The 22708-nt window shown below is 37.6% G+C and overlaps 8 protein-coding genes across 8 annotated transcripts; 4 read left to right on the forward strand and 4 right to left on the reverse strand.

Annotated features, from left to right (window-relative positions):
* Positions 1–2062: 2062 nt before the first annotated feature.
* LOC125238925 (chorion class high-cysteine HCB protein 12-like) lies at positions 2063–3096 on the reverse strand. Its single transcript, XM_048146417.1, has 2 exons — positions 3033–3096; positions 2063–2512 (listed from the first exon to the last, which is right to left on the reverse strand). The coding sequence occupies exons 1-2, from the start codon at positions 3078–3080 to the stop codon at positions 2174–2176; spliced, it is 387 nt and encodes a 128-aa protein (XP_048002374.1). The 5' UTR covers positions 3081–3096; the 3' UTR covers positions 2063–2173.
* Positions 3097–3374: 278 nt separating this feature from the next.
* LOC125238934 (chorion class high-cysteine HCA protein 12-like) lies at positions 3375–4996 on the forward strand. The gene is made up of 2 exons (XM_048146426.1): positions 3375–3431; positions 4572–4996. Exons 1-2 carry the CDS (start codon positions 3381–3383, stop codon positions 4833–4835), a joined length of 315 nt encoding a protein of 104 aa, XP_048002383.1. The 5' UTR covers positions 3375–3380; the 3' UTR covers positions 4836–4996.
* A 6876-nt stretch (positions 4997–11872) lies between these two features.
* Positions 11873–13041, reverse strand: LOC125238893 (chorion class high-cysteine HCB protein 12-like). Its single transcript, XM_048146381.1, has 2 exons — positions 12702–13041; positions 11873–12403 (listed from the first exon to the last, which is right to left on the reverse strand). Exons 1-2 carry the CDS (start codon positions 12747–12749, stop codon positions 12044–12046), a joined length of 408 nt encoding a protein of 135 aa, XP_048002338.1. The 5' UTR covers positions 12750–13041; the 3' UTR covers positions 11873–12043.
* Positions 13042–13056: 15 nt separating this feature from the next.
* Positions 13057–15534, forward strand: LOC125238897 (chorion class high-cysteine HCA protein 12-like). The gene is made up of 3 exons (XM_048146385.1): positions 13057–13107; positions 13592–13873; positions 15427–15534. The coding sequence occupies exons 1-2, from the start codon at positions 13057–13059 to the stop codon at positions 13841–13843; spliced, it is 303 nt and encodes a 100-aa protein (XP_048002342.1). The 3' UTR covers positions 13844–13873; positions 15427–15534.
* A 2-nt stretch (positions 15535–15536) lies between these two features.
* Positions 15537–16482, reverse strand: LOC125238894 (chorion class CB protein M5H4-like). The gene is made up of 2 exons (XM_048146382.1): positions 16333–16482; positions 15537–15928 (listed from the first exon to the last, which is right to left on the reverse strand). Exons 1-2 carry the CDS (start codon positions 16378–16380, stop codon positions 15581–15583), a joined length of 396 nt encoding a protein of 131 aa, XP_048002339.1. The 5' UTR covers positions 16381–16482; the 3' UTR covers positions 15537–15580.
* Positions 16483–16704: 222 nt separating this feature from the next.
* LOC125238895 (chorion class CA protein ERA.1-like) lies at positions 16705–18003 on the forward strand. The gene is made up of 2 exons (XM_048146383.1): positions 16705–16805; positions 17656–18003. The coding sequence occupies exons 1-2, from the start codon at positions 16755–16757 to the stop codon at positions 17956–17958; spliced, it is 354 nt and encodes a 117-aa protein (XP_048002340.1). The 5' UTR covers positions 16705–16754; the 3' UTR covers positions 17959–18003.
* A 505-nt stretch (positions 18004–18508) lies between these two features.
* Positions 18509–20709, reverse strand: LOC125238896 (chorion class high-cysteine HCA protein 12-like). The gene is made up of 2 exons (XM_048146384.1): positions 20600–20709; positions 18509–20061 (listed from the first exon to the last, which is right to left on the reverse strand). Exons 1-2 carry the CDS (start codon positions 20648–20650, stop codon positions 19813–19815), a joined length of 300 nt encoding a protein of 99 aa, XP_048002341.1. The 5' UTR covers positions 20651–20709; the 3' UTR covers positions 18509–19812.
* Positions 20710–20973: 264 nt separating this feature from the next.
* Positions 20974–21852, forward strand: LOC125238838 (chorion class high-cysteine HCB protein 12-like). The gene is made up of 2 exons (XM_048146294.1): positions 20974–21054; positions 21305–21852. The coding sequence occupies exons 1-2, from the start codon at positions 21007–21009 to the stop codon at positions 21740–21742; spliced, it is 486 nt and encodes a 161-aa protein (XP_048002251.1). The 5' UTR covers positions 20974–21006; the 3' UTR covers positions 21743–21852.
* Positions 21853–22708: the final 856 nt, after the last annotated feature.

Here is a 22708-nt window from a genome sequence, read left to right on the forward strand (position 1 = left end):
ATATTTATCCAAATGAAAACTGGTAATATGCAGCTTAGAGGGGTTTTAGTGATCGGACGGCAGATTTTTACTAGTTTATGGCAAAATGGTTTGCCAATCCATAGCTAAATGTTTTAAATCTTATTAATACTAAAAGATTTTCGCGCAATCTCTTTATTCCCGTTTCAATTTAAGGTCCTGTAAGCAATTGCCCATAAGGAACTGTACGAACATATATCTAACTACCAACTTTTCGACGAAAACTCTTCTCATTGCTCCAGTGTTGCCCGCGATAGATCATGCAGATGTGTGTTACTCTAATATTAGCCAGGATATACTCAACAAAGTTCATAGGTATTTCAGCTCCGTAAAGATTATCAAAACGAATTGGATTCCTATTACTTAATGAACGAAGGTCCATAAGAATTCTGTACACCATTTATTCGATAATGTTTGATTGCGTTATTCTCAAAGTCTTCAGTTGGTTACTCCTCAACACTCGGTATTTTCCCAATTTTTTTGCCCTCCAGAGACTTGATCTTTGGAATAATATCCCTTATTGGGTCAATTGCAGAAAATATGTACCTTTCAATAAATTTTGTGTCCCGTGAAAACCAGGTCGATTGAAAAATATATCACGAGAGAAAAACATAACATAAAATATATCACGAGAGAAAAACATAAGGTAAGCACAGGCGATTTTTTTTAAACGAATGTAACGTAAGTATTCACTTCTTATGAGCTCGAGGACATTGCTTATACTGGGATAAATTATAAATAAATAATTAAATATTAATAAATATTATAGTATAATTGTAATGATGTACATTTTGTATGCAATGGTTGTCTATTGTTTGCCCGACAGTCATTTAACATAATATTCATTTGCCCGAATCTAACTTGCCTGAATTTCATTTGCCCGAATGATTTGTTTACCATAAAAATCATATGACATACTCGTTGTTTATCCGAATATTACCTTCCATAATCATACAATGCCATACTATTTGTTAGCCATATTATTAAGTGCAATAATATGGTTTCATAGAATATTCAAACGCCATAAGCAATTATTGCCATATTAATTGTTGCCCATATTATTACCTAACCTAACCTACTTTCTGATAGCAGTTTCATTTTCCAGGGGTCACAGTTCTAACCTAACCTAACCTACTTTTCCAGCAGTTTCGTTCTCCAGGGGGTCACAGTTCTAACCTAACCTAACCTACTTTCTGATAGCAGTTTCATTTTCCAGGGGGTCGCAGTTCTAACCTAACCTAACCTACTGTCTGATAGTATTTTCATTTTCCGGGGGTCACAGTTCTAACCTAACCTAACCTACTTTTCAAGCAGTTTCCTTTTCCAGAGGTTCACAGTTCTAACCTAACCTAACCTACTTTCTGATAGCAGTTTCATTTTCCAGGGGTCACAGTTCTAACCTAACCTAACCTACTTTCTGATAGCAGTTTCATTCTCTAGTCCTTCTAGTACCTATTATAGTAGTTTTCGATTCTGCCAAAGCACATTATGGAAATTGACTTTTCTGGACGCTAATTTGTATGACAAATGATGGTATGGAATGTGGTAATTACGGATTTCGATGATTCTGACAAATGACATTATGGAAACTGACTTTATGGGAAACAAAGTTTCTGGCACTAGATTAATATAGTAAACAATGATTATGGCATAAGATGTTATGAGAAACAATATTATGATTGTTGAATAGGATGGCAAATAAAATTATGGCAAATGAAATTCTGGCAAATGGGGGTATCCCATTAAGTTCATTAGCTATAAGTATGTGGAAGTGTTTTATGTTACATAACGACGAGCGATATTTACATTCCTGCGTTACCTAAATTTCATACAGAATGCTCATACTACATATACAGATTGTTTTGGGAAAATAAATAAAGAAACCCAGAAATAAGTTTAATTATTACTACTGCTGCTTCGCAGACCGATCAACTGGTGAGTAAATTATTTAGGTAGTCAGCAATAATTTTGCCCTTTTTGTCAGAAACTTATTAGGCTAATGTATGTATGTAGTTTGTGATTTTAAATTAAAAAAATATACAAATGGGTTTTAAATACTTTCGTTTATTTGATCAGCATTCTATAAGTTTATCGTTAGTAAGTACTACAACTTGAAGTTAACTGATAGAATTAACTAAAAGTTTCTAGAAGGGCTTCAGCGTCTGCAGCCGCAGCCGCAGCCAGAGCCGCCCTGCACGCTGGTGATGGCCACGTTCCCGCAGGAGCCGCAGCTGTAGTCCACGCACGTGGAACCGCTGGTATCGTATTCGCCAGAGAACTGTACGGCGCTCAGGTACGGCAGCTCCCCGCTCACGTCCAAGTTTCCGTCAAGGCTGAGGTCGGAGGAGACGGCGATGCCGGAGGGGGAGATGGGGCCGATGCTGGTGATGAGGAAGTCGCCGCCGCTGGTGGGGATGTTGATGGAGTTAGCGTAGACGTTGCTAGAGCCCCCATAGCTGCCGCATGAACAGCCACATTTTTGGGCCGAGATAGCCTGAAACATAATAAATGGTTTAAAGGAGGTTGTACGTATTTAGATATACCCATCATGTTAATATCAAATGAGCATTCTTTAGTCTAATATCAATCTTTTAGCTGGCTAATTTCTAATCTGATAGACGAATCTAAATTGCTTTTTTCGCTATACACATAGTGAATATTTAAAAACGTTTTTTGGTTCATTGGAAGTTTTTAAAGACGTTCACCTAAAGTTTCACGTGAAATGTGGCATTTAAAACAAAATAATAATGATTGACTGATTACATTTCGTATCAAAACTTGAGTGAAACTGACGATGAACAAAACCTCAAAAATCAAAAATCTTCTGCATTAATATTCAAAACTTATTACATTTTTTTTTAATAAGTATTATAGATTTGGTTTGGTTTTGATGTCCATTGTGGATGGAAACTCAAAGGATATTGCATGTAGGTAAAAGAGGATAGTAATACATTTTAGCTTTTTAAAATATAAGAATAGCGTTGTTTAAGCTTGACATCAAATATATAACTTACCTGGACCAGAAGAAGAGCGGCGCAGAGGACCACAACCTTGAATGCCATTGTAATGGTTGCTGTAGTAAGGACCTTACTAAAGTATGATCTTCACTAAGAACTGTTGGTTCTTTTATAGTTATTACTACTGTTTCGTCAACTTAAGATAACATTTTACTCACTTTAATAGTCACGTATGTCCAAGTGTTCTTAAATTATTCTATACTTAGTTGATAACGTGGTACGGCCACGTGTTTTTTTGAAATGCTATTGTTATTCTTATCACTGTTTTCATTGGTTTATTATAAAAGCTGGTCTTCAAGAGTATGTGACATAGTTTTTTCGACCTTCGAATAAACAACATCAAACATGTCTCCTTACGCCGTGTTGGTCCTCTGCATCCAGATTTGTCTGATCCAAGTAAGTTTGCTGCTTTATCCATATTTTATGACCCAATGTCAACTAGTGTAACAAATAACATACTTAAATAGAAAAAAACCGGCCAAGAGCGTGTCGGGCCACGCTCAGTGTAGGGTTCCGTAGTTTTCCGTATTTTTCTCAAAAACTACTGAACCTATCAAGTTCAAAATAATTTTCCTAGAAAGTCTTTATAAAGTTCTACTTTTGTGATTTTTTTCATATTTTTTAAACATACGGTTCAAAAGTTAGAGGGGGGGGGACGCACTTTTTTTTTCCTTTTGGAGCGATTATTTCCGAAAATACTAATATTATCAAAAAAACATCTCAGTAAACCCTTATTAATTTTTAAATACCTATCCAACAATATATCACACGTTGGGGTTGGAATGAAAAAAAATATCAGCCCCCACTTTACATGTAGGGGGGGTACCCTAATAAAACATTTTTTTCCATTTTTTATATTTGCACTTTGTCGGCGTGATTGAAATACATATTGGTACCAAATTTCAGCTTTCTAGTGCTAACGGTTACTGAGATTATCCGCGGACGGACGGACGGACGGACGGACGGACGGACGGACAGACAGACATGGCGAAACTATAAGGGTTCCTAGTTGACTACGGAACCCTAAAAATGATCATGATTCATCAATAGAATGACCATGATGAATTATTTATTTTGTTATTAATTATTTATGTAGTCATCGTTGTTCCTAAGTTAACTTTTTTGTACTATTTTTTTTTCTTTTTCTATCTCATAGTCCTAATTTACGTCTTTTATTGACCTTGATAGTTCTAAATTTATTTTGTTCATTTATTTGTAATAATGTGGTCCACTGAAGGTAAATAATTTAAATATGTATAAAGAGGAAGAGTTACATATTCTATAAAGAACTACTTAAGTATTAAGAGGAATTAAATAGCATGAATTTGATAAATGAATCTGAATCTGAATCTGATATTGTTAAATTTCACAATTATATATTATATGTAGTAACTTATTTGACCTTGTATACATTTCCTAGTACCGTACCGTAGTATGTGCTTATAAATAAAATACCTATTTCTAATACGACGCAGACATTGTATAGTACAAAATTGAATCCTTGTTAACTTATATGTATATATTTTCCTTCAACAGTCCGTGTTCAGCCAGAGCTACGGCTGTTGCGGCTCTAGCTCCGGTTCTTACGGCATCAGCAGCGGCTCCTACGGCGGCGGCTGCGGCTCATACGGCGGGCAGGGCTGCGGGCAGGTGGGCGTGGACGGCATCATCCAAGCGTGCGGCAACACCTGCGTCCAGGGCTCCGTGCCTGTAATCGGCGAGGTCTGCTTCGACGGCTGCGTGGATGCTTGCGGATCCGTCTCGGTCTGCGGACAGTGCTGCGGATGCGGATGCAACTAAATAGGTGTACCGTTATAAAACACAACTACTTAAACATAAGGCCGTCAAGGACAGCTTGCGCTCTCACGCACGAGTCCATGGCGCGATGAAGAATGGACTCTAGCGCGATAGCACAAGTTGTGCTAAACCGTAAGGAATAAAGTGAAAGCATGACAGCTAAACTGTGTTTTGTTTCTTAGTCTCTAATAGTTTTACGTGAAACGTCAGGTAAAGGTTTTCAAAAACCTATAAGCAAAAGCCGCGTGAAGTTTTAAGTACCTAGATGCACTACATGCATGTACATGTATGCATGTGCGTGTACTATGTGAGGTGTGTAATAAAGAGTTATTGTACATGCTAAACACAGCATATCGTCGATAAAGCCAATCAAGCTGCCAAATATTGAAAAGCCAAAAATTTGCAAGAAATATCCAAACTTTAATAGAGAACATTGGCTTTACTCCACCAGTTAGGGATCTAGTAGTACATCTGATAGTGTTAAAGAAACAAGCCAACGAAGACTGAGAGGCATTTTTGTGTTGGATGATGTATTATTAATAAATAAATAATAAATAAATAAATATTGGGGACACCTTACACAAATCAACTTAGCCCCAAACTAAGCAAAGCTTGTACTATGGGTGCTAAGCGACGATATACATACTTTAGATAAATACGTACTTATATACATAGACAACAGCCATGACTCAGGAACAAATATCTGTGCTCATCACACAAATAAATGCCCTTACCGGGATTCGAACCCAGGACCGCGGCTCAGCAGGCAGGGTCACTACCGACTGAGCCAGACCGGTCGTCGTCATTATTTTCTTGTATGTGGGTAGTTTCTGCATATTGTAATTATTCATTAGTCACCCATTGACCACGAACGCTGTAATACAGGGTGGCCCAAAAATACGTTGACAAACGTTTGTATAATTATTTTTCCGTCCTTACACGAATGATTGTCCTACAAATTAAAATGTGAAACCTCAATAATTTTTGATCAAATAAATCGAATCGTCTTCAAAATATCCTCCTTTAGTTTTGAAGTATTAACGCAATTATTAGAACAAAAAATTAACGATATGCCGCTGCACCTCTAGTATGACTTTCGTCTAACTTATTGCACATATAGCTTGTAAAATATCCTAATTATTGTAATCAATAAACTAGCTGGGTTTGAAGATTGATTGATAAAGTATAATTTATAGTTTTAAGTTAGGTGAATTTACGTAAGTAGGCTGAAACGTATCGAGCTTATGAATCTGGGAAAAATGTCTTTAAACAATAGGTCTACATTGCAAACCTTGCGAAATGGACATAAATGCTGTTGAAATATCCATGGTGAATGTAGAAATATACAATATATATAGGCGCAAAAAATATTTTCGGTAACTTCGATATTTTGGTTCATTTCAACATTTCCCTATTCTTTATCAACGTAATTTTGGGCCACCCTGTAGTACGGGAATTCGGGATGTTTTGTTATCATGTGATGATTCATGCTTTTATAAATTTTCGGGGCACACAATAATTATTCATTTTACAAGAGGGCAAAGTTGTTCGACCCCAAGTAACATTTTAGTGCTATAATTTTGGTTTTCGACGCCAAAAGCTACTATAGATGTCGTATAAAGGTTTTCGGCGTGACCGCTTGTCGTATAAAAGCCTCCAGTAACACCTTTTAGCTCTATAAGCTTATACCGCTACAAGGTGTTATTAGGAAGTGATGTAAACGTTTATATCACCATTTTATAGAGCCGCTATAGGCCTGGTCTATAACAAGATCAAATATGACTACTATAGATCTATATTATTGTATAATAGTGTTAGGAATCACTGCTATGCAATCAATTTGCGCTATTAAGGTTCCCGACAAGCCGCTATAGTTGTTGCGTTATACAGCTAATAGGTGTTATTAGGAAGTGATGTAAACGTTTATATCACCATTTTATAGAGCCGCTATAGGCCTGGTCTATAACAGGATCAAATATGACTACTATATAACAATATTATTATATAATGGTGTTAGAAATCACTGTTATGCAATCAATTTGCGCTATTAAGGTTCCCGACAAACCGCTATAGTTGTTGCATTATACAGCTAAAAGGTGTTATTAGGAAGTGATGTAAACGTTTATATCACCATTTTATAGAGCCGCTATAGGCCTGGTGTATAACAGGATCAAATATGACTACTATAGAACAATATTATTATATAATGGTGTTAGAAATCACTGTTAAGCAATCAATTTACGCTATTAAGGTTCCCGACAAGCCGCTATAGTTGTTGTGTTATACAGCTAAAAGGTGTTATTAGGAAGCGATGTAAACGTTTATATCACCATTTTATAGAGCCGCTATAGGCCTGGTCTATAACAGGATCAAATAACCTACTAAAGAACAATATTATTGTATAATAGTGTTAGGAATTACTGTTATGCTATCAATTTGCGCTATTAAGGTTCCCAACAAGCCGCTTATAGTATTTTTAGTAGTCTTATTTTAACAGAAATTAAAACCTAACTATACCACTATTTTGGGATATAGTGGCTTTGGAAAACACTGCTACAGTATTTAACACTGTAGTACTGATATGAATACCATTATAGAGCTATTTTGTTGTATAATAAAGTTTTCAGGATACGTTTATATAGCTTTGAAAAGCGTTAATAGTCGTTTTCTAATGCCTTTTACATCTCATCGCCGTATACGTCACAATTACTCTTTTATATCACAGAACTGTGGAATAATGGTTTCGGTATCTCTTTTAAAACACAATAGCGTTATAGCTGAGTTTACTATATGTTTTATAAAAAAAAACTGTTTAGAAGATCTTTCTATAGTAAAACATTGAAAACAAGTATTGTTTTCTATATAAAGAACTTACAAGTTAAACTGGATCATAGTTAAAGTCTCATGCAACCCTCATTGAATCCACAATGGCGGGCTTATGGCAGTGAATGCATATGATAAGTGACATAGTCGAACTATAAAAGCGTATGTTTTACTTCTTGGATCCATAGTAGAAATTAAGGTGCCAATAATTTTAAGGTAACGGCGGCTATCAACGCGGGTATCGAAATCGACGTCCATTACCGCCGCATTTGCAAATACGCATTTTATAGGCAAACCGACCAATTTCTTAAAAAAAGTTACTCACACAAAGGAAGCCTGTTTAGTTGACTAACGCACATATAGGCGATAGAGAGTGTGAATGAAAGAAGATGCTCGCTATTTGACAGTTTTTGCCACGGGGCCGAGAGAAGAGGTTGTGTCATACTGACGTGTGACGCTAAACCTAAGTGAACTCCAATCTCATTTAGTAGTTTACGTAATAATTATGGCAAACAGGTGAAAGTTATGCATTTCAAATTATTGTTTATAGTTTTCTACATGACTTCTGAGTACTTTTTACGTATTGTTTAGCCTGGAAATGTGTTTAAAGTGGAAATTAAAAGACAGCGGTGAAAGGCGCCATTTCGTGAGTAGATTCTATTACTGTGGTATACCACGGTAATAGTTAAAGTAGTGATATTAGTTCTTTTTGCTTTATTTTAAGTATATGTGATCAGTTATATAATGTCTTACAGTTGTTTCAATCTTGATCTATTCACGCTATCAAAGAACTATTTACGCGGTGTGAAAATTATTCAACAAAACCTTAATTTTTAGCAAAAACTTCATGACTGATTTCGTAGTTTCTATGAAAACCGTTAATTTGTCAATTTTTTAAACATTGACATAAAGTCTGATGCTTACTTACCAGTTATGTAAGCTTGGTTTAAATATAAGGTTGCAATATTTTATTTTGATTTGTAATGAAAATACATCTGTATGACTTTGTTTTTATGGGTCGGAATTAGATTTTATAATACTCCAATTTATGCCTATTACCGATGGTACGATCAGATAACCCTCGGTAATAGAATATATAAGAATCTATTACCGATCCATGCAATATTTGTTTGGGTCGGTAATGGGTTCCTATAGAAGTATCTATTACCGAGCGACATATTAGTCTTGTATCAAAATATGACATTTAGTGTACCGTAAGAACAGATTTCTTAGGTGAAACTGAGTCTTCTGTGGGTATTCATAAAGCAGGATAGTATAGGTATATGTATTTGTCATAATTTGTATATTGAACCGTCGGTATTAAGCTCCGAATTTTGAGATGGGTTTCTATTTACCGATGGCAGAAAAACACTGTCATTCATACCCTCGGTAATGAAATCTCAATTCGCGTTAATAGAACTGCAACCTGTTCATTACCACGGTAATAGAAAATTTAGGTATGTTGGCTTCAATAATCATTTTATGACATATAATAAACTAAAATGATCCTAAAACTCTTCAAAACTAATAGTTCAATAAATACTCTTCCATAAAAAAAATATTTGTGGTCGTTAATGAGCTTTGATACCCTTAATTTTTTGGTATCTTTTGAAATCTGCTTAAGTACCACGTTAATAGGCGCCATTACCTTATTGTATTAAATTATATTTATTTATTTTATTCAAAACAGGTATAAATCGAGGGCGCACTTAAAATACTCCATTAAACTAATATTCTTTTAACGGTAAAATTTCCATCGCATATCTTTTTGCAGTAATGATGGAATTATACGAAATCCAAATTATTTTGATTAACACTAAACTTCACAAGCTCACACGCCACTTTTCATAAAGTTCCTTGTTTAGAACAGTTTTTGTTAAATTAAATTATTTTAGAAATTTCATTCATTCGCATTAAAAGGGACGGCAACTGCTATTACAGAACAAAAAACCTGTATAACGGAATCTCAAATGCTACTATAGCATAAATTGATACTATAATAGCGTTACTGTGTCCCTCTATGTCAACAAATTAGCACAATAGTCATCATCACATCACCATTATAGACCTTAAAGGTCACGGATGATACTGCTATAGCCCTATTATATCACTAAATGGCTGCATAATTGCGCCAAATCGGCTCTATAGTACCAATATAGACTATTTATAGGACCATTTAATGTGATTTAATTTGGTGCTCTCGACCACTATAGGACCAGAAATCTTTTCATCCTTAGTAAAAAAAAAAAAAGTTAAGCGGTAAGTTAGTGAAGCGGTCAACGCCATCTTGTTTATTGTCTATGGCATAATTGCGACATTGGTGACATTATTGACAACTAATGACCCTAATAATGTTTCATTGGTTTTAACGTTCTACTTTTGCATCTTTATCAGTGATCGGTGCCATTTTACGGGATCTTGGTGCGTAACCATAGTATGGATATAGCTTTTAGCAGCGGGATTTCATATGAAATATTCAAGTTCAATGTTAACAGAAAGTAGCTAACATGGGTACATACCTATATGATAACCTAACTTGGAAGACAATATGGCAACATGATCGGCTCAAAATAAAGAAATTCAAAATTGCTACCACTCTACTCATTTTTGTCTTCGTATTCCTTTAAAGGGCCCTCTCGAGTCTTCAGACTGCGATTTTCATAAGGATCACCCGTTGACCACGAACGCTGTAAAGAGTTCGAAACGTCGGGATGTATTTTAAATTCATTATACGCGATTTAATCCGTTTCCATAGTTTTATTTCATGAGTAACTATCGCGGTAACCGAAGACAATATTAGATCAGTTAATAAATAAAGAAAATTAAAATGGCGGTCGATTCATTCATTTTCCCTTCATATTCGTGTTAAGGCTGAGCAGGAAAGCGGACCCTGGCGCTAGGCCGGGAAAACGCTAGGTTGAAGAAGAAGAAGATTCGTGTTAAGGGTCCTCTCGGATCGTCAGATATCGATTTTCATAAAGATCGGCTCATAAATAAAGAAATTCAAAATGGCGACCGTTTCGCACATTTTTGACTTCAAATTTCTTTTAAGGGTTCTCTCGGGTCCACAGCTGTCTATTTTCATGAAGATCGACTCTTAAATAAAGAAATTCAAAATGGCGACCACTCGGCAAATTTTTGACTTCGAATTCCATTTAAGGACCATCTAGGGTCCTTACATATCGATTTTCATAAAGATCGGCTCATAAATAAAGAAATTCAAAATGGCGACTGGAGCGGTCATTTTTGACTTCAAATTCTTTTTAGAGCCCTCTCGGGTCCTCAGATATCAATTGCCATAAAAATCAGCGCAAAGGGAAAAAATAAACAAACAAATTCAAAATGGCGGTTCCGTTAATTTATGATTTCAAATTCGCAATAATGAGCCTCTCAGATGCTCCGATATCTACAATGATCAAGGTCTGGCCACAAATAGAAACATCGTGATGTCGTATCACATATTTCAAAATAAACGCCCGGCGATTTTTGAATTTGGAATGATCTGCATCGCGCTATCAACATTTTTCTTGCCGCGTATATATACCTCCGAATCATCTAGGGAGGCTGGTCGGGGAGGTGGGAACAGTTATCCGGCCGCCCACGGCCGTTGTTACCAGGTTAGGTGTACTAAAGATTCAGTGCGCTATAGTCGCACTAGGCAGTCGGGCAAAGCCCGACATTCAGAGCGCGCAAAGCGCTCTTAAGATGCAGAGCGCCTGCGGCGACGTTGATACTAAAATGCGCGCCACAATCGCACTAAGTAGTCGGGTGAAGCCCGACATTCAGAGCGCGCAAGGCCCCTGATACTAAAGTGTCACATTCAGTGCCTCGTACTTAAGCATTCGCCCGACATTCAGAGCGCGCGAAGCACGCTTAAGATGCAGGGCGCCTGGGGCACCGTTGATACTGAGCAGTCGAGCGAAGCCCGACATTCAGTGCGCGCTGCGCGAGCCACAGTCGCACAAAGCAGTCGGGCGAAGCCCGACATTCAGAGCGCGCGAGGCGTGCTTAAAATGCAGGGCGCCTGCGGTGCCGTTGATACTAAAATATCGGGCTTCGCCCAACATTCAGTGCGCGCTGCGTGCGCTAAAGTCACACTAAGCAGTCGGGCAAAGCCCGACATTCAGAGCGCGCGATGCGCGCTTAAGATGCAGGGCTCCTACGGCGCCCCTAAAGTTAAAATGTCTAACAGAGCGAAAATTTAAGTTTTGACAGTAACTATCACTATTACTAGAGTAAGTTGTCACGAATTGTAGACAAGAACAATTAAAATATTTGTGGATACCTTCATTTATTTTGCCAGCTTTTCATCAGTTAAATAATTTGTATCACTAGAAGTTAATTTGTAAAAATTAACTAACAGTTCAATAAATTATTCACATTATATCTTAGCGTCCGCAACCGCAGCCGCAGCTGGAGCCGCAGCCGCAGCCGGAACCGCCCTGCACGCTGGTGATGGCCACGTTCCCGCAGGTGCCGCAGCTGTAGTCCACGCACGCCGAGCCGCTGGTGTCGTAGTTGCCAGAGAACTGTACGGCGCTCAGGTACGGCAGTTCTCCGTAGACATCCAAGTTTCCGTCTAGGCTAAGGTCGGAGGTGACGGCGATGCCGGAGGGGGAGATGGGGCCGACGCTGGTGACGAGGAGGTCGCCGCCGCTGGTGGCGATGGAGATGGAGTTCGAGCTGAGGGAGCTGCTGTAGCCCCTGTTGCTGCGACAGGAGCAGCCACATTTCTGGCCAGCGATGGTCTGAAACGCAATGAAATACTTATAAAGGACTGCAAAGAATAGCTGCTTATACATATTAGTATTAAAAGCAAATGTATCGAAATCACAATAAGTAACGAAATTGAATAATTTACAAGTTCAAAATGAACGCACCAGTTAGTGACCCTGGTCACAAGCTACGAGACAAGTTTGAAAACGGACTTCCGCTTGTAACTAGTTATTTTGATTATGTATTAAAAATTATTAAGTATTTTAGATAGGCATTTTAGAATAAAAGAATAGATTTTCGTAAGGAAAAATATCCAAATGAATAACTTACCTGGACCAGAAGAAGAGCGGCGTACAGAACGACAGCCTTGAATGCCATTGTATTGGTTGCTGTAGTAAGGATCTTACTAAAGTATGATCTTCACTAAGAACTGTAGGACTTTTTATAGTTGTAGCTAGTCTTTGAAATGAACTTGAGATAACACACATTGACGAAATAAGCACGTTTTACAAATTATGCCCAAGTGTTCCTAATGTGTCTAGACTTTGATTACATAAATCGACCACATGTTCAAGTCTTTTGAAATGCTATTGTTCTTCTTATCATTGTTTAAGTTATTATAAAAGCTAGTCTTCAAGAGTACATAGGCATCGTTTTTTCGTTCTTCGAATAAACAACATCAAACATGTCTCCCTACACCGTGTTGGTCCTTTGCATCCAAATTTGTCTGATCCAGGTAAGCTCGAGTACTTTATTTAATCTTCTTTCTTTCTTTATTTAATTGTATGTCTCCCTTTCTTTTTCCAATTTCATTGATTTAAGTTTTAATGAATCTCTGATTCATTTATCAAGTACCGGTTTTATATTGTGTATGTACCTACCTACTTTTGTAAATGTTCGTCAAAGTATTGAACGTTAAGAACTTTTATTTCTCTATCATCTGTATGGCAGTGTATTTTATAAAAACATGAGCCACTGACACATGATATGAGTGAGTGGCTAATAAGTATTAACTATCTCATTAGAATGAGATAGTTAATACTTATTCGTTATAGAATATTCTTCTTTTAATAGGCCGCAGCTATTTTCTAGTGCAATATCAAAATAAGCTCGCACATAATCTAAAATTATCAGCGATTTCCTTGGCTCAGTTGTCCAAAATTAGGCTAAGCTTCTGACACACAAACAGATCTCCAATAATAGCTGTTTTTCTTCAACAGTCGGTGTTGAGCCAGGGCTGTTGCGGCTCCAGCGGCTACAGCTCCGGCTCTTACGGCGGCGGCTGTGGCTGCGGCTCGTACGGCGGACAGGGCTGCGGGCAGGTGGGCGTGAATGGCGACATCCAAGCGTGCGGCAACACCTGCGTTCAAGGATCCGTGCCCGTACTCGGCGCCGTCTGCTTGGACGGCTGCGCGCCCGCCTGCGGCTCCGTCTCCATCTGCGGACAATGCTGCGGATGCGGATGCAACTAAACAATTGTACCATGATCACACCACACTTCATCACTACATAGTATAAAACAAAGTCACTTTTTCTGTCCCTATGTCCCTATGTCCCTTTGTATGCTTAAATCTTTGAAACTACGCAACGGATTTTGATGCGGTTTTTTTTAATAGATAGAGTGATTCAAGAGGAAGGTTTATATGTATAATAACATCCATTAAATAGTGGAGAAGTACTGTTATTTTTGAGGTTTCTAATGTGATGTCGTAAATAATTACATGCGGGTAGATTATATTTATTTGTCTACCCCGAACATTTATATAAATTAATATCGGGTAGTTTTGTGTTGTTTACATGGGGTGACATTTTGCTGGGACGTCAATCTTCCGCGACCACGGCCAGTGCAACCTGGCCGAAACGTTGGGAAAAAAGGTAAAAATAATGTTAATTAATCGCATTCGACCTGTCTGTATGTGACTTTAAATATGTGTACAAAGCGCGAGGACTTAGTGTTATCTTGATAAGGGATAGGGATAGCGATAGGGATAGCGATAATCGTAAATTCGTAAATAAACTTAAAAATAAACTTATGCTTGAAGCGTATTACACTGTTGACGAATTTTTCAACGACGTGCACTCTTGAACTGGTTCACTATACCAACCATTTTGAATTATAAAATTGAAATGTATCTTCGACAGCATGTTTGCATTAACTATGTAAGTTATAAGTGCCGACTGTAGACACTTAATAACAAAAAATAACAAAGAAGAATGTATTTATATGTAATTTTGTTGACATGTAAAACTATGTTTGATAAAGGAATAAATGAATGAATGAATGAATGAATGATAGGGATAGCGATAGGGATAGCGATGTCACTACATAGTATAAAACAAAGTCGCTTTCTCTGTCCCTATGTCCCTTTGTATGCTTAAATCTTTGAAACTACGCAACGGATTTTGATGCGGTTTTTTTTAATAGATAGAGTGATTCAAGAGGAAGGTTTATATGTATAATAATATCCATTAAATAGTGGAGAAGTACTGTTATTTTTGAGGTTTCTAATGTGATGTCGTAAATAATTACATGCGGGTAAATTATATTTATTTGTCTACCCCGAACATTTATATAAATTAATATCGGGTAGTTTTGTGTTGTTTACATCTCCGGTGACATTTTGCTGGGACGTCAGTCTTCCGCGACCACGGCCAGTGCAACCTGGCCGAAACGTTGGGAAAAAAGGTAAAAATAATGTTAATTAATCGCTTTCGACCTGTATGTGACTTTAAATATGTGTACAAAGCGCGAGAACTTAGTGTTATCTTGATAAGGGATAGGGATAGCGATAGGGATAGCGATAGGGATAGCGATAGGGATAGCGATAGCCATAGCGTTAGCGATAGCGATAGCGATAGCGATAGGGATAGAGATAGGGATACGGATACGGATACGGAAACGGATACGGATAATTTCTACAATCATTGCAAGCAAAAGTATTATGTGCAATCGAAATAATCGCAGATAAATATACCAGAGAAACCTAAGGATCCAAATGAAAATCTTAATGAATACTTTTATTACGCGGGCGAAGCCGCGGGTAAAAGCTAGTCAACGATAAAATAAACACTTCGTGACTTAACTCCGTTTTGTTCCTTATGTTGTAATAATATCGTTTTAGGTTCCGTAAAATTAACAAGAAAGTTGATAATTAAACTCTAAAGTATATTTCTTAATATTTATTAATAAATAAAACTGGGATGTTCTATTAAGAACGTCTAGCACAGGTGTTGATAGGAGTGCTGGTATAGCCAGGGGCGGCGGTGGCGGCGCTGGGGTTGCCGAGCTCCTGCGTGATGGCGACGGCGTCCCCGCAGCCGTACGCCACCGGTGCCGTGCCGTTGGTGTCGAACGTGCCCTCGAACGCCACGGCGCTCAGGTACGGCAGCGCGCCCGACAGCTCCAGCTCCCCGGCCAGCCCCAGGTCCGTGGCCACGGCGATGCCGGACGGCGTGATGGGGCCGAGGCTGGTTATCGCCAGAGGCCCGCCAGTCTCCGATAACGTGATAGATCGGCACTCGCAGTTTGGTGTGTAGATACTTTGTCCGGCTATAACCTGGTAATAAATAAGTATCTATTGTTAGCTTACATGCAATCGACTATCAGTAGGACAAATTTGAAACCAAATAGAGCGAAAATCCATTATTGTTCCTAAAGTTATTTTACTTCGATTGATCAAACAGTCCGTTACCCTCCTTACCCTTTGGTACTGAGGATAAAATTTATTTAATAATAAACCCTGAGATAAAAGTTAAATATCTATATTTATGTCTTATTTATATCAGACGATGAACTACGAATATACTTGGATATTTTCACTAAAAATCATTTTAACAGATCAACAAAACATAATTAAGTAAGTATGTCAAAGTTAATAGTATTTTAAATTTAGTAAGTGTTTGCTGTTTTATTACTGGCAAAAGATACAATAATATAAATAATTTGACTACTATGAAATACCTGAACTAAGAATGCCGATGCGCAGAAAATGACGAATTTGATGGCCATTTTATTATATTTGTTTTGTATTACTATGTTGTTATCACAGAATGAAAATTAAATGAATATTAAAATGGATATAAGAGGCTTTTATACTTTAAAATATGTAACATAAATTGATACAATTAAATCAATGCAGTTATTACATTATCTATTACAATAATTATCGATAAAAAACACATGTTTACATAGTTCCTGTACTTTAACCGAAGTATTAAATGTTATCTATTACGACTTTATTACGAACGTGTTTTGCCAATATTTTTCAACATTGACCTATTTGTAATACTTATCGTTTTGATTAGCATATAAATAGTGCCAGGTTCTTATCTCATGATTATAGTTCACGAACAACTACCTTACTTACCTACATAACTATTAAAATGTCTCCCTTCGTAGTTTTCGCTCTCTTCTTACAGACTTGCCTGATTCAGGTAATTCATTAATTTACCTAAAACTTTTATTTTATTACTATGAGCCTACCTGCATACATATAGGGTGAATTGGGGTAATTTCGAAAGTCACATAAAAATCACGATTATTTCAATCATATCAAGATTCCACTTTTGAAATTACCTTAGCATTTTTGTGCTTCGAAATTACTCCAATACACTTACCACTTGACTGAAATATTTTTTTTGAGTACTAAAAAAGCTTTTTTCCTAAAAATCTCTATCATCGTAATTTTGATCTTCTGTAATATCAATAACTATGTATATTTATGGTACAAACTAATTCACTTTGTTTCCATAAGATTCCAAATCTACGTTGATTATGATTACGATGCTTATTTAGAATATTCTTACACGTTCCGCATACTCAGCCGTATTTAATGACCGTCAATCTCGTTAGTAATAAGGGAATATTCAACTAGGTATATTAAAATGTAAATTATATATTTTTTTTTGTTTTCTCTTCTATTTCGTATGTTTGATGACTTTTCTTCCTTTTAATCTTTTGTTTTTTCTTTTGTTTCGCATCTGTATTAACATTAGATTTATGTACTTGTCTAGTCTAAGCATATTTGTATACCTACTTGTAATACCTAATACCTAGTGAAGTTAATTTTTATAAGATTTCTATCTGTGAGAACCTGTAATTGGCCTCCTGTTTCTATTGTTTCTGTTAACATGTTTCATGTGCTGTTGGTTTTCCAATAAATAAATAATAAATAAATAATAAACAAATACTTTTAAATTATATCTGATTATATAGAAGATGCTGTTATAATAGAGATCTCGGTAATATTATGCAGGTACTAAAATAAATTCGATTTTATTCCAGTCCGCACTAAGTCAGTCCTGCGGATTCCCACAAACGCCGTACGGGTCCGGATTGAGCGGGATCGGCGGGCTGAACAGCGCGAGTGCGAGCGCGCCGGCGCCGCCCGCGCCGCTCGCGCCGAGCGCGCAGTACGGCGGCGCGGGCACCGGACAGGTCGGCGTGTCTGGCGACATCGACGCGAGCGGCCAGACCGTCGTCGTCGGCTCCGTGCCCGTGCTCGGCACGGTCGACTTCAGCGGCACCGTGCCCGCAACAGGATCCGTGTCCATCTCTGGACAATGTGGATGCGGGTGTAGTGCTTAGTTTAGGTTTTAAGTAAATAATTTAAATATATTATAGTTTTTTTTATGCACTTAGTTTAATTTATTACAATATTACCACAGATATTTTCACCACAATCACAAGCATTAGACATTCTTAACCTAGGGACGACTCACTCTTTTATCAGAATACCACATTATAATACAATGTGATGTTAATATGTCTGTTTAGATGACTAAGCGAAAAATTATTCTTAAATACCTATGTGGTCCATGGAACTCAAATAAGTGCGGCGAACGCCAATTTGTGTAAGAGATCTCAGCGTTTTTCGTAGTTTTCATGAGCCACGCCAAATGGGGTAGGTAAATTAATATATTGCAAACGACTCTGATGGTCATATCAAAATTTCTTTCAGAATAACTGCGCCTAAATGGCGGATCATATAATTTGCTGAGACGTATCGAAGAAAAGGATGGACTCAAATCGCTCACAGATTGCAGCTGATAAGCTTTGACAAAATTTTCAGTAACAAGGCAGCCGGCTGTAGGTATTTAGTATGGTTTGGGACGTTTGAGTCAAGAAAATACTTAAATAATGCCAATTGTGTTTACTTCCAGATATAAAATGAAATCCAGATTAAAATGTTAAGGTTAAAGTTATGTGTAAATTGGGTTCCATTTAGCAGGTGCGATAACTTGCTTGCAAGTTTCATTTCATTGCAGTACTTGACTATTTCTGATTTCTGTCCTGAACAGTCCGCAATGTAACAAAAGTCGCATTCGAGTTTTCGTACCGTGTAAATAAGCCCGACTTGTTTTAAATATTCCGTAGCGAACCGATGTGAATTACGTAATCAGTAATAATGACATTGATACAGCTATGGTTACATTACAGGATTGCATGAAGTTTATTTGCTTGCCATTTTTAATAGAAAATTTTATTTTGATAGTACATAATTTTTTACCTTTAAAGTTTATCTTAGACACACTTAAAGTTCTGTTGGTGACGTAGCGGATTTTTCCATAAACATAGTTAAACATTTTGGCTAATTTGGCTTCCTTCTCTTTCATTGCATTATCTGTTTCACTTCAATGCACATATTTATGTTTATCTGTTGTAGAGTTGCCATACAACAAGTATTATTCGAAATTGTAGGTGATTTGGCTGTCATTCCAGAAAAACTTTGTATGTTTTAATTAAGTAAAGGTATTGATTTTTGGAAAATTTAATATTTTAGAAACATGATAACGAACGCGTTATCACAAAATTCTAAAGACTTTTCTTTAATAACAGCTAAAATACATACAATTTCGAATAATACTTGTTGAATGGCAACCCTACAACAGATAAACATAAATATGTACATTAAAGTGCAACAGTATAATGCAATGCACGAGAAGGAAGTGTTTCATTCAGAAATTAACATACATACATACAATCACGCCTGTATCCCATAAAGGGGTAGGCAGAACACATGAAACTACTAAAGCTTCAGTGCCACTCTTGGCAAATAAGGGGTTGAAAGAAAACGAAACGAAATCAGAAATCAAAATTAAAATTAGCCAAAATGCTATGTTAGCTATGTTTATAGAAAAATCCGCTGCGTTACAACAACAACAACAACATATTTACCAAAGAATCTCACTCACTGCCGCAAAAATAGGAAATAGGAAATTTTATAATCTGCGTCTTTATGGCAAGCAGGAGCAAGTCAATCTTTAAAGAAGAAAATGATGAATCTATCGTTTTTGCGATCGACATCGGTCGCCTTGCTCTCAAAAACAGGTAACTGACTGATTTCCAAAACTTCAAGACTGAAAATAATTCAAAAGGTAAGTTGATTAAGAATCGTTATAACTGAATTTCAGCTTGGTGCGGTTAGAAAATAATCTTGAATTAGCATCCGCATCCGCAGCACTGTCCGCAGATGGAGACGCAGCCGCAGGCGGGAGCGCAGCCGTCGAAGCAGACGGATCCGAGCACGGGCACGCATCCCTGAACGCAGGTGTTGCCGCACGCTTGGATGGGGCCGGTTACGCCCACCTGCCCGCAGCCCTGCCCGCCGTACGAGCCGCAGCCGCAGCCGCCGCCGTAAGAGCCGGAGCTGTAGCCTCTGGAGCCGCAGCAGACCTGGCTCAGCACGGACTGTAAAAGAATCAACTTGTTCAAAATCTATACCCTAATTTATTTGATATATTTATCCCCTTGCTACAGACGAATACGCTAGAAAAGCGCGCTGTGGAATATCATTTCTAAGAAGGCAACTCTGCCAGTAGAGTTAATGTGAACTTCAATATCTCAAATTTGCCATATTTTACTTCTTACAAAGGAGACATGATGATGCTCCTTCATAATCATTGAATGTTAGATAATACAAGCAATGTTTCAATTTCAAAGGAATGTTAAAAAACGACTTTGAATGTTTACATCGACACTATGATTGTATGATTGTACCAATATTACACGAATTATTTTCCCCGGTTTCCCATATTTTGCTTCATTTGACAAGGTTATACATATATAAATATTTTGAATATAATCATGGCTACCACGGAAAAATACAAGCATTTGTTAGTTTTCGAACACATAAATCCGTCAAGCGAACGCTACAATGTTATGATGAAGTTATTAATAATTTACTAAGAATATTACAAGTGATATGTAAACTGGAAAATATTTTTACCTGGATCAGGCAGAGCTGCAGGCAGAGGACGAGCACGGTGTAGGGAGACATGGCGCTGTTGCTTAGCTTTCAAACTTACTTGAAACTGTAGGTGCTCATGTGGCTTGTCCAGATTTTATACTGAAGCGGGTTCTATAGAATTTTGAACACATTGATAACTAGAACACCTGCAAACAATCAGTAGGAAGCCGATTTAATTGTATATTTTCTAAAACAATAAGGTACAAGCTGATAGTGAATTAAAACGTGATTAATCAGAAGCTGTTGACTTAATTGTTGTATTGTATTTAATTAGTCTATTGTTTATAATCAGAGGAATTTTCGAATAGTGATAAAATTTCATTTATAAACAAGTCTGCAGAGCGAAGAATCATTCTAGTGAGAAGCTACACTACGAACAAGTCAAAATGGTGTCCAAGGTTGTGATCCTCTGCGCTTTCGCCATTCTGGTTCAGGTAAATACTTTTGAATTTTTTACCCATGTTAACAAATTATACTTAATACTGCTTAATTGTTTTGTCCTTCTCTTTTCTTTTTTTAATCGATATTTTATTTAAGCAATAATTATACTATAGGATCAATATAAGTACTTACCTAAAGAATGATGAATGAACTAAAACTGAAAGTAAATATTATATTCGTGCGTTCAATACTACGCAGTAAATTTGATCAACCCGCGATGGCTTAAAGTTATTTTGTGTTTAGTCCATCTCCGGCCAGAGGAGCGGTTGCTGCGGATCCGGCCGCTCCGGCAGATACGGCGGCTCCGGCTGTGGCTGCTCATGCGGCAGCTCTGGAAGCTCCGGTAACGTCTACGCTAGCTCCATCAACATCCCCACCAGCGGCGGCGACTTCGTCGTCACCAGCGTCGGCCCCATCTCCCCCTCCGGCATCTCCGTCTCCTCCGACCTGGACCTGAGAGGAGACTTGGACGTCTACGGAGAACTGCCGTACCTGAGCGCCGTGGAGTTCTCTGGCCAGTACGACACTCAAGGTTCTGGCTGCGTGGACTACAGCTGCGGCACCTGCGGGAACGTGGCCATCACCAGCGTGCAGGGCAGCTCCGGCTGCGGGTGCGGCTCCAGCTGCGGCTGCGGCTCCAGCTGCGGCTGCGGCTCCAGCTGCGGCTGCGGCTGTCGCTAAGACAATACACTACACTCGACCACTTGATAACATTTAGTTATCTTTAGCTGTCTCTCTACGAACTCGTACATATGTATGAACTGATAAATAAAAGTGCATTATTCGAATAACCATATTTTTTTTCTTAGCCTACATATACTTCGTAAAATATGTATATTGAAGTTCCTTCTGGGTTTTGAATTGAGTATCTCTAGTGACCAATAGTTATTTGTTTTACAAGGGGGCAAAGTAGTAGTAACCGCACGTGCCAATGTTGATACCCGAGCAAGCGAAAGATCCAATATTGAACCACAAGCATAGCCAGTGGTTCAAAAAGTGGAATCTTGAGCGTTGCGAGGGTTTCAAGACTCGATGGTTAAACAAACTTTGCCACCGACTGAAACACAAAATTTTCCACCACACCAACAAGAACAAATTACTTACTATAAAATATTAAATGAAATTAAATTCATCAATTTATTCAATATTTATGATTCAAAATCATCATTTATAGGTAAATTCTACCAGTCAGCTTAAGACATCAAGTTAAAATTTTTATGAAATTACTTTGCACTCTTGTGGATAAAATGCAATTTTACTATCTGTTTTAGAATAGCAAAGTAAGCCTTTAACAGTTGGTGTGGTGACAATAGTCTTACTAACGATACTACTATTCTGTAACATAATGTGTTTAATTAATAAAATATTACAATAGCTTTTCTAAAAAGTACTGGATTCGACAAGGTTAGGTTCACCAATCTTTGGCGTCTGTTCTTTATTCCGAATGAAACATGTTATTTTCTCTTACTTGAATGAAAATGTTAATAGCGCATTAAAAACAATCAATCAGGGTATCAGGCGTTACCTTGTGCAAACCCATGATACTTGAAATCTAGAAAATTCACCTTGCCAATACGCTAACAGATCCTTAGAATATCAGTGCTAATCCATTATACTTACTGGCTGGCGTCTTTCCTTACATGCAAT

The sequence above is a fragment of the Leguminivora glycinivorella genome, chromosome 24, assembly GCF_023078275.1.
Source record: "Leguminivora glycinivorella isolate SPB_JAAS2020 chromosome 24, LegGlyc_1.1, whole genome shotgun sequence".
Taxonomy (NCBI): domain Eukaryota; kingdom Metazoa; phylum Arthropoda; class Insecta; order Lepidoptera; family Tortricidae; genus Leguminivora; species Leguminivora glycinivorella.

Coding starts and splice junctions, on each gene's coding strand:
- LOC125238838 (XM_048146294.1), top strand. CDS start 21,007: ATGGTGTCCAAGGTTGTGATCCTCTGCGCTTTCGCCATTCTGGTTCAG. Junction 21,055..21,304: donor CTTTCGCCATTCTGGTTCAG/GTAAATACTTTT, acceptor TTTTGTGTTTAG/TCCATCTCCGGCCAGAGGAG.
- LOC125238896 (XM_048146384.1), bottom strand. CDS start 20,650: ATGTCTCCCTACACCGTGCTCGTCCTCTGCCTGCAGCTCTGCCTGATC. Junction 20,062..20,599: donor TGCAGCTCTGCCTGATCCAG/GTAAAAATATTT, acceptor ATTCTTTTACAG/TCCGTGCTGAGCCAGGTCTG.
- LOC125238893 (XM_048146381.1), bottom strand. CDS start 12,749: ATGGCATTCAAGGCTGTCGTTCTGTACGCCGCTCTTCTTCTGGTCCAG. Junction 12,404..12,701: donor CCGCTCTTCTTCTGGTCCAG/GTAAGTTATTCA, acceptor ATTGCGTTTCAG/ACCATCGCTGGCCAGAAATG.
- LOC125238894 (XM_048146382.1), bottom strand. CDS start 16,380: ATGGCCATCAAATTCGTCATTTTCTGCGCATCGGCATTCTTAGTTCAG. Junction 15,929..16,332: donor CATCGGCATTCTTAGTTCAG/GTATTTCATAGT, acceptor ATTTATTACCAG/GTTATAGCCGGACAAAGTAT.
- LOC125238895 (XM_048146383.1), top strand. CDS start 16,755: ATGTCTCCCTTCGTAGTTTTCGCTCTCTTCTTACAGACTTGCCTGATT. Junction 16,806..17,655: donor TACAGACTTGCCTGATTCAG/GTAATTCATTAA, acceptor ATTTTATTCCAG/TCCGCACTAAGTCAGTCCTG.
- LOC125238925 (XM_048146417.1), bottom strand. CDS start 3,080: ATGGCATTCAAGGTTGTGGTCCTCTGCGCCGCTCTTCTTCTGGTCCAG. Junction 2,513..3,032: donor CCGCTCTTCTTCTGGTCCAG/GTAAGTTATATA, acceptor ATTATGTTTCAG/GCTATCTCGGCCCAAAAATG.
- LOC125238934 (XM_048146426.1), top strand. CDS start 3,381: ATGTCTCCTTACGCCGTGTTGGTCCTCTGCATCCAGATTTGTCTGATC. Junction 3,432..4,571: donor TCCAGATTTGTCTGATCCAA/GTAAGTTTGCTG, acceptor TTCCTTCAACAG/TCCGTGTTCAGCCAGAGCTA.
- LOC125238897 (XM_048146385.1), top strand. CDS start 13,057: ATGTCTCCCTACACCGTGTTGGTCCTTTGCATCCAAATTTGTCTGATC. Junction 13,108..13,591: donor TCCAAATTTGTCTGATCCAG/GTAAGCTCGAGT, acceptor TTTCTTCAACAG/TCGGTGTTGAGCCAGGGCTG.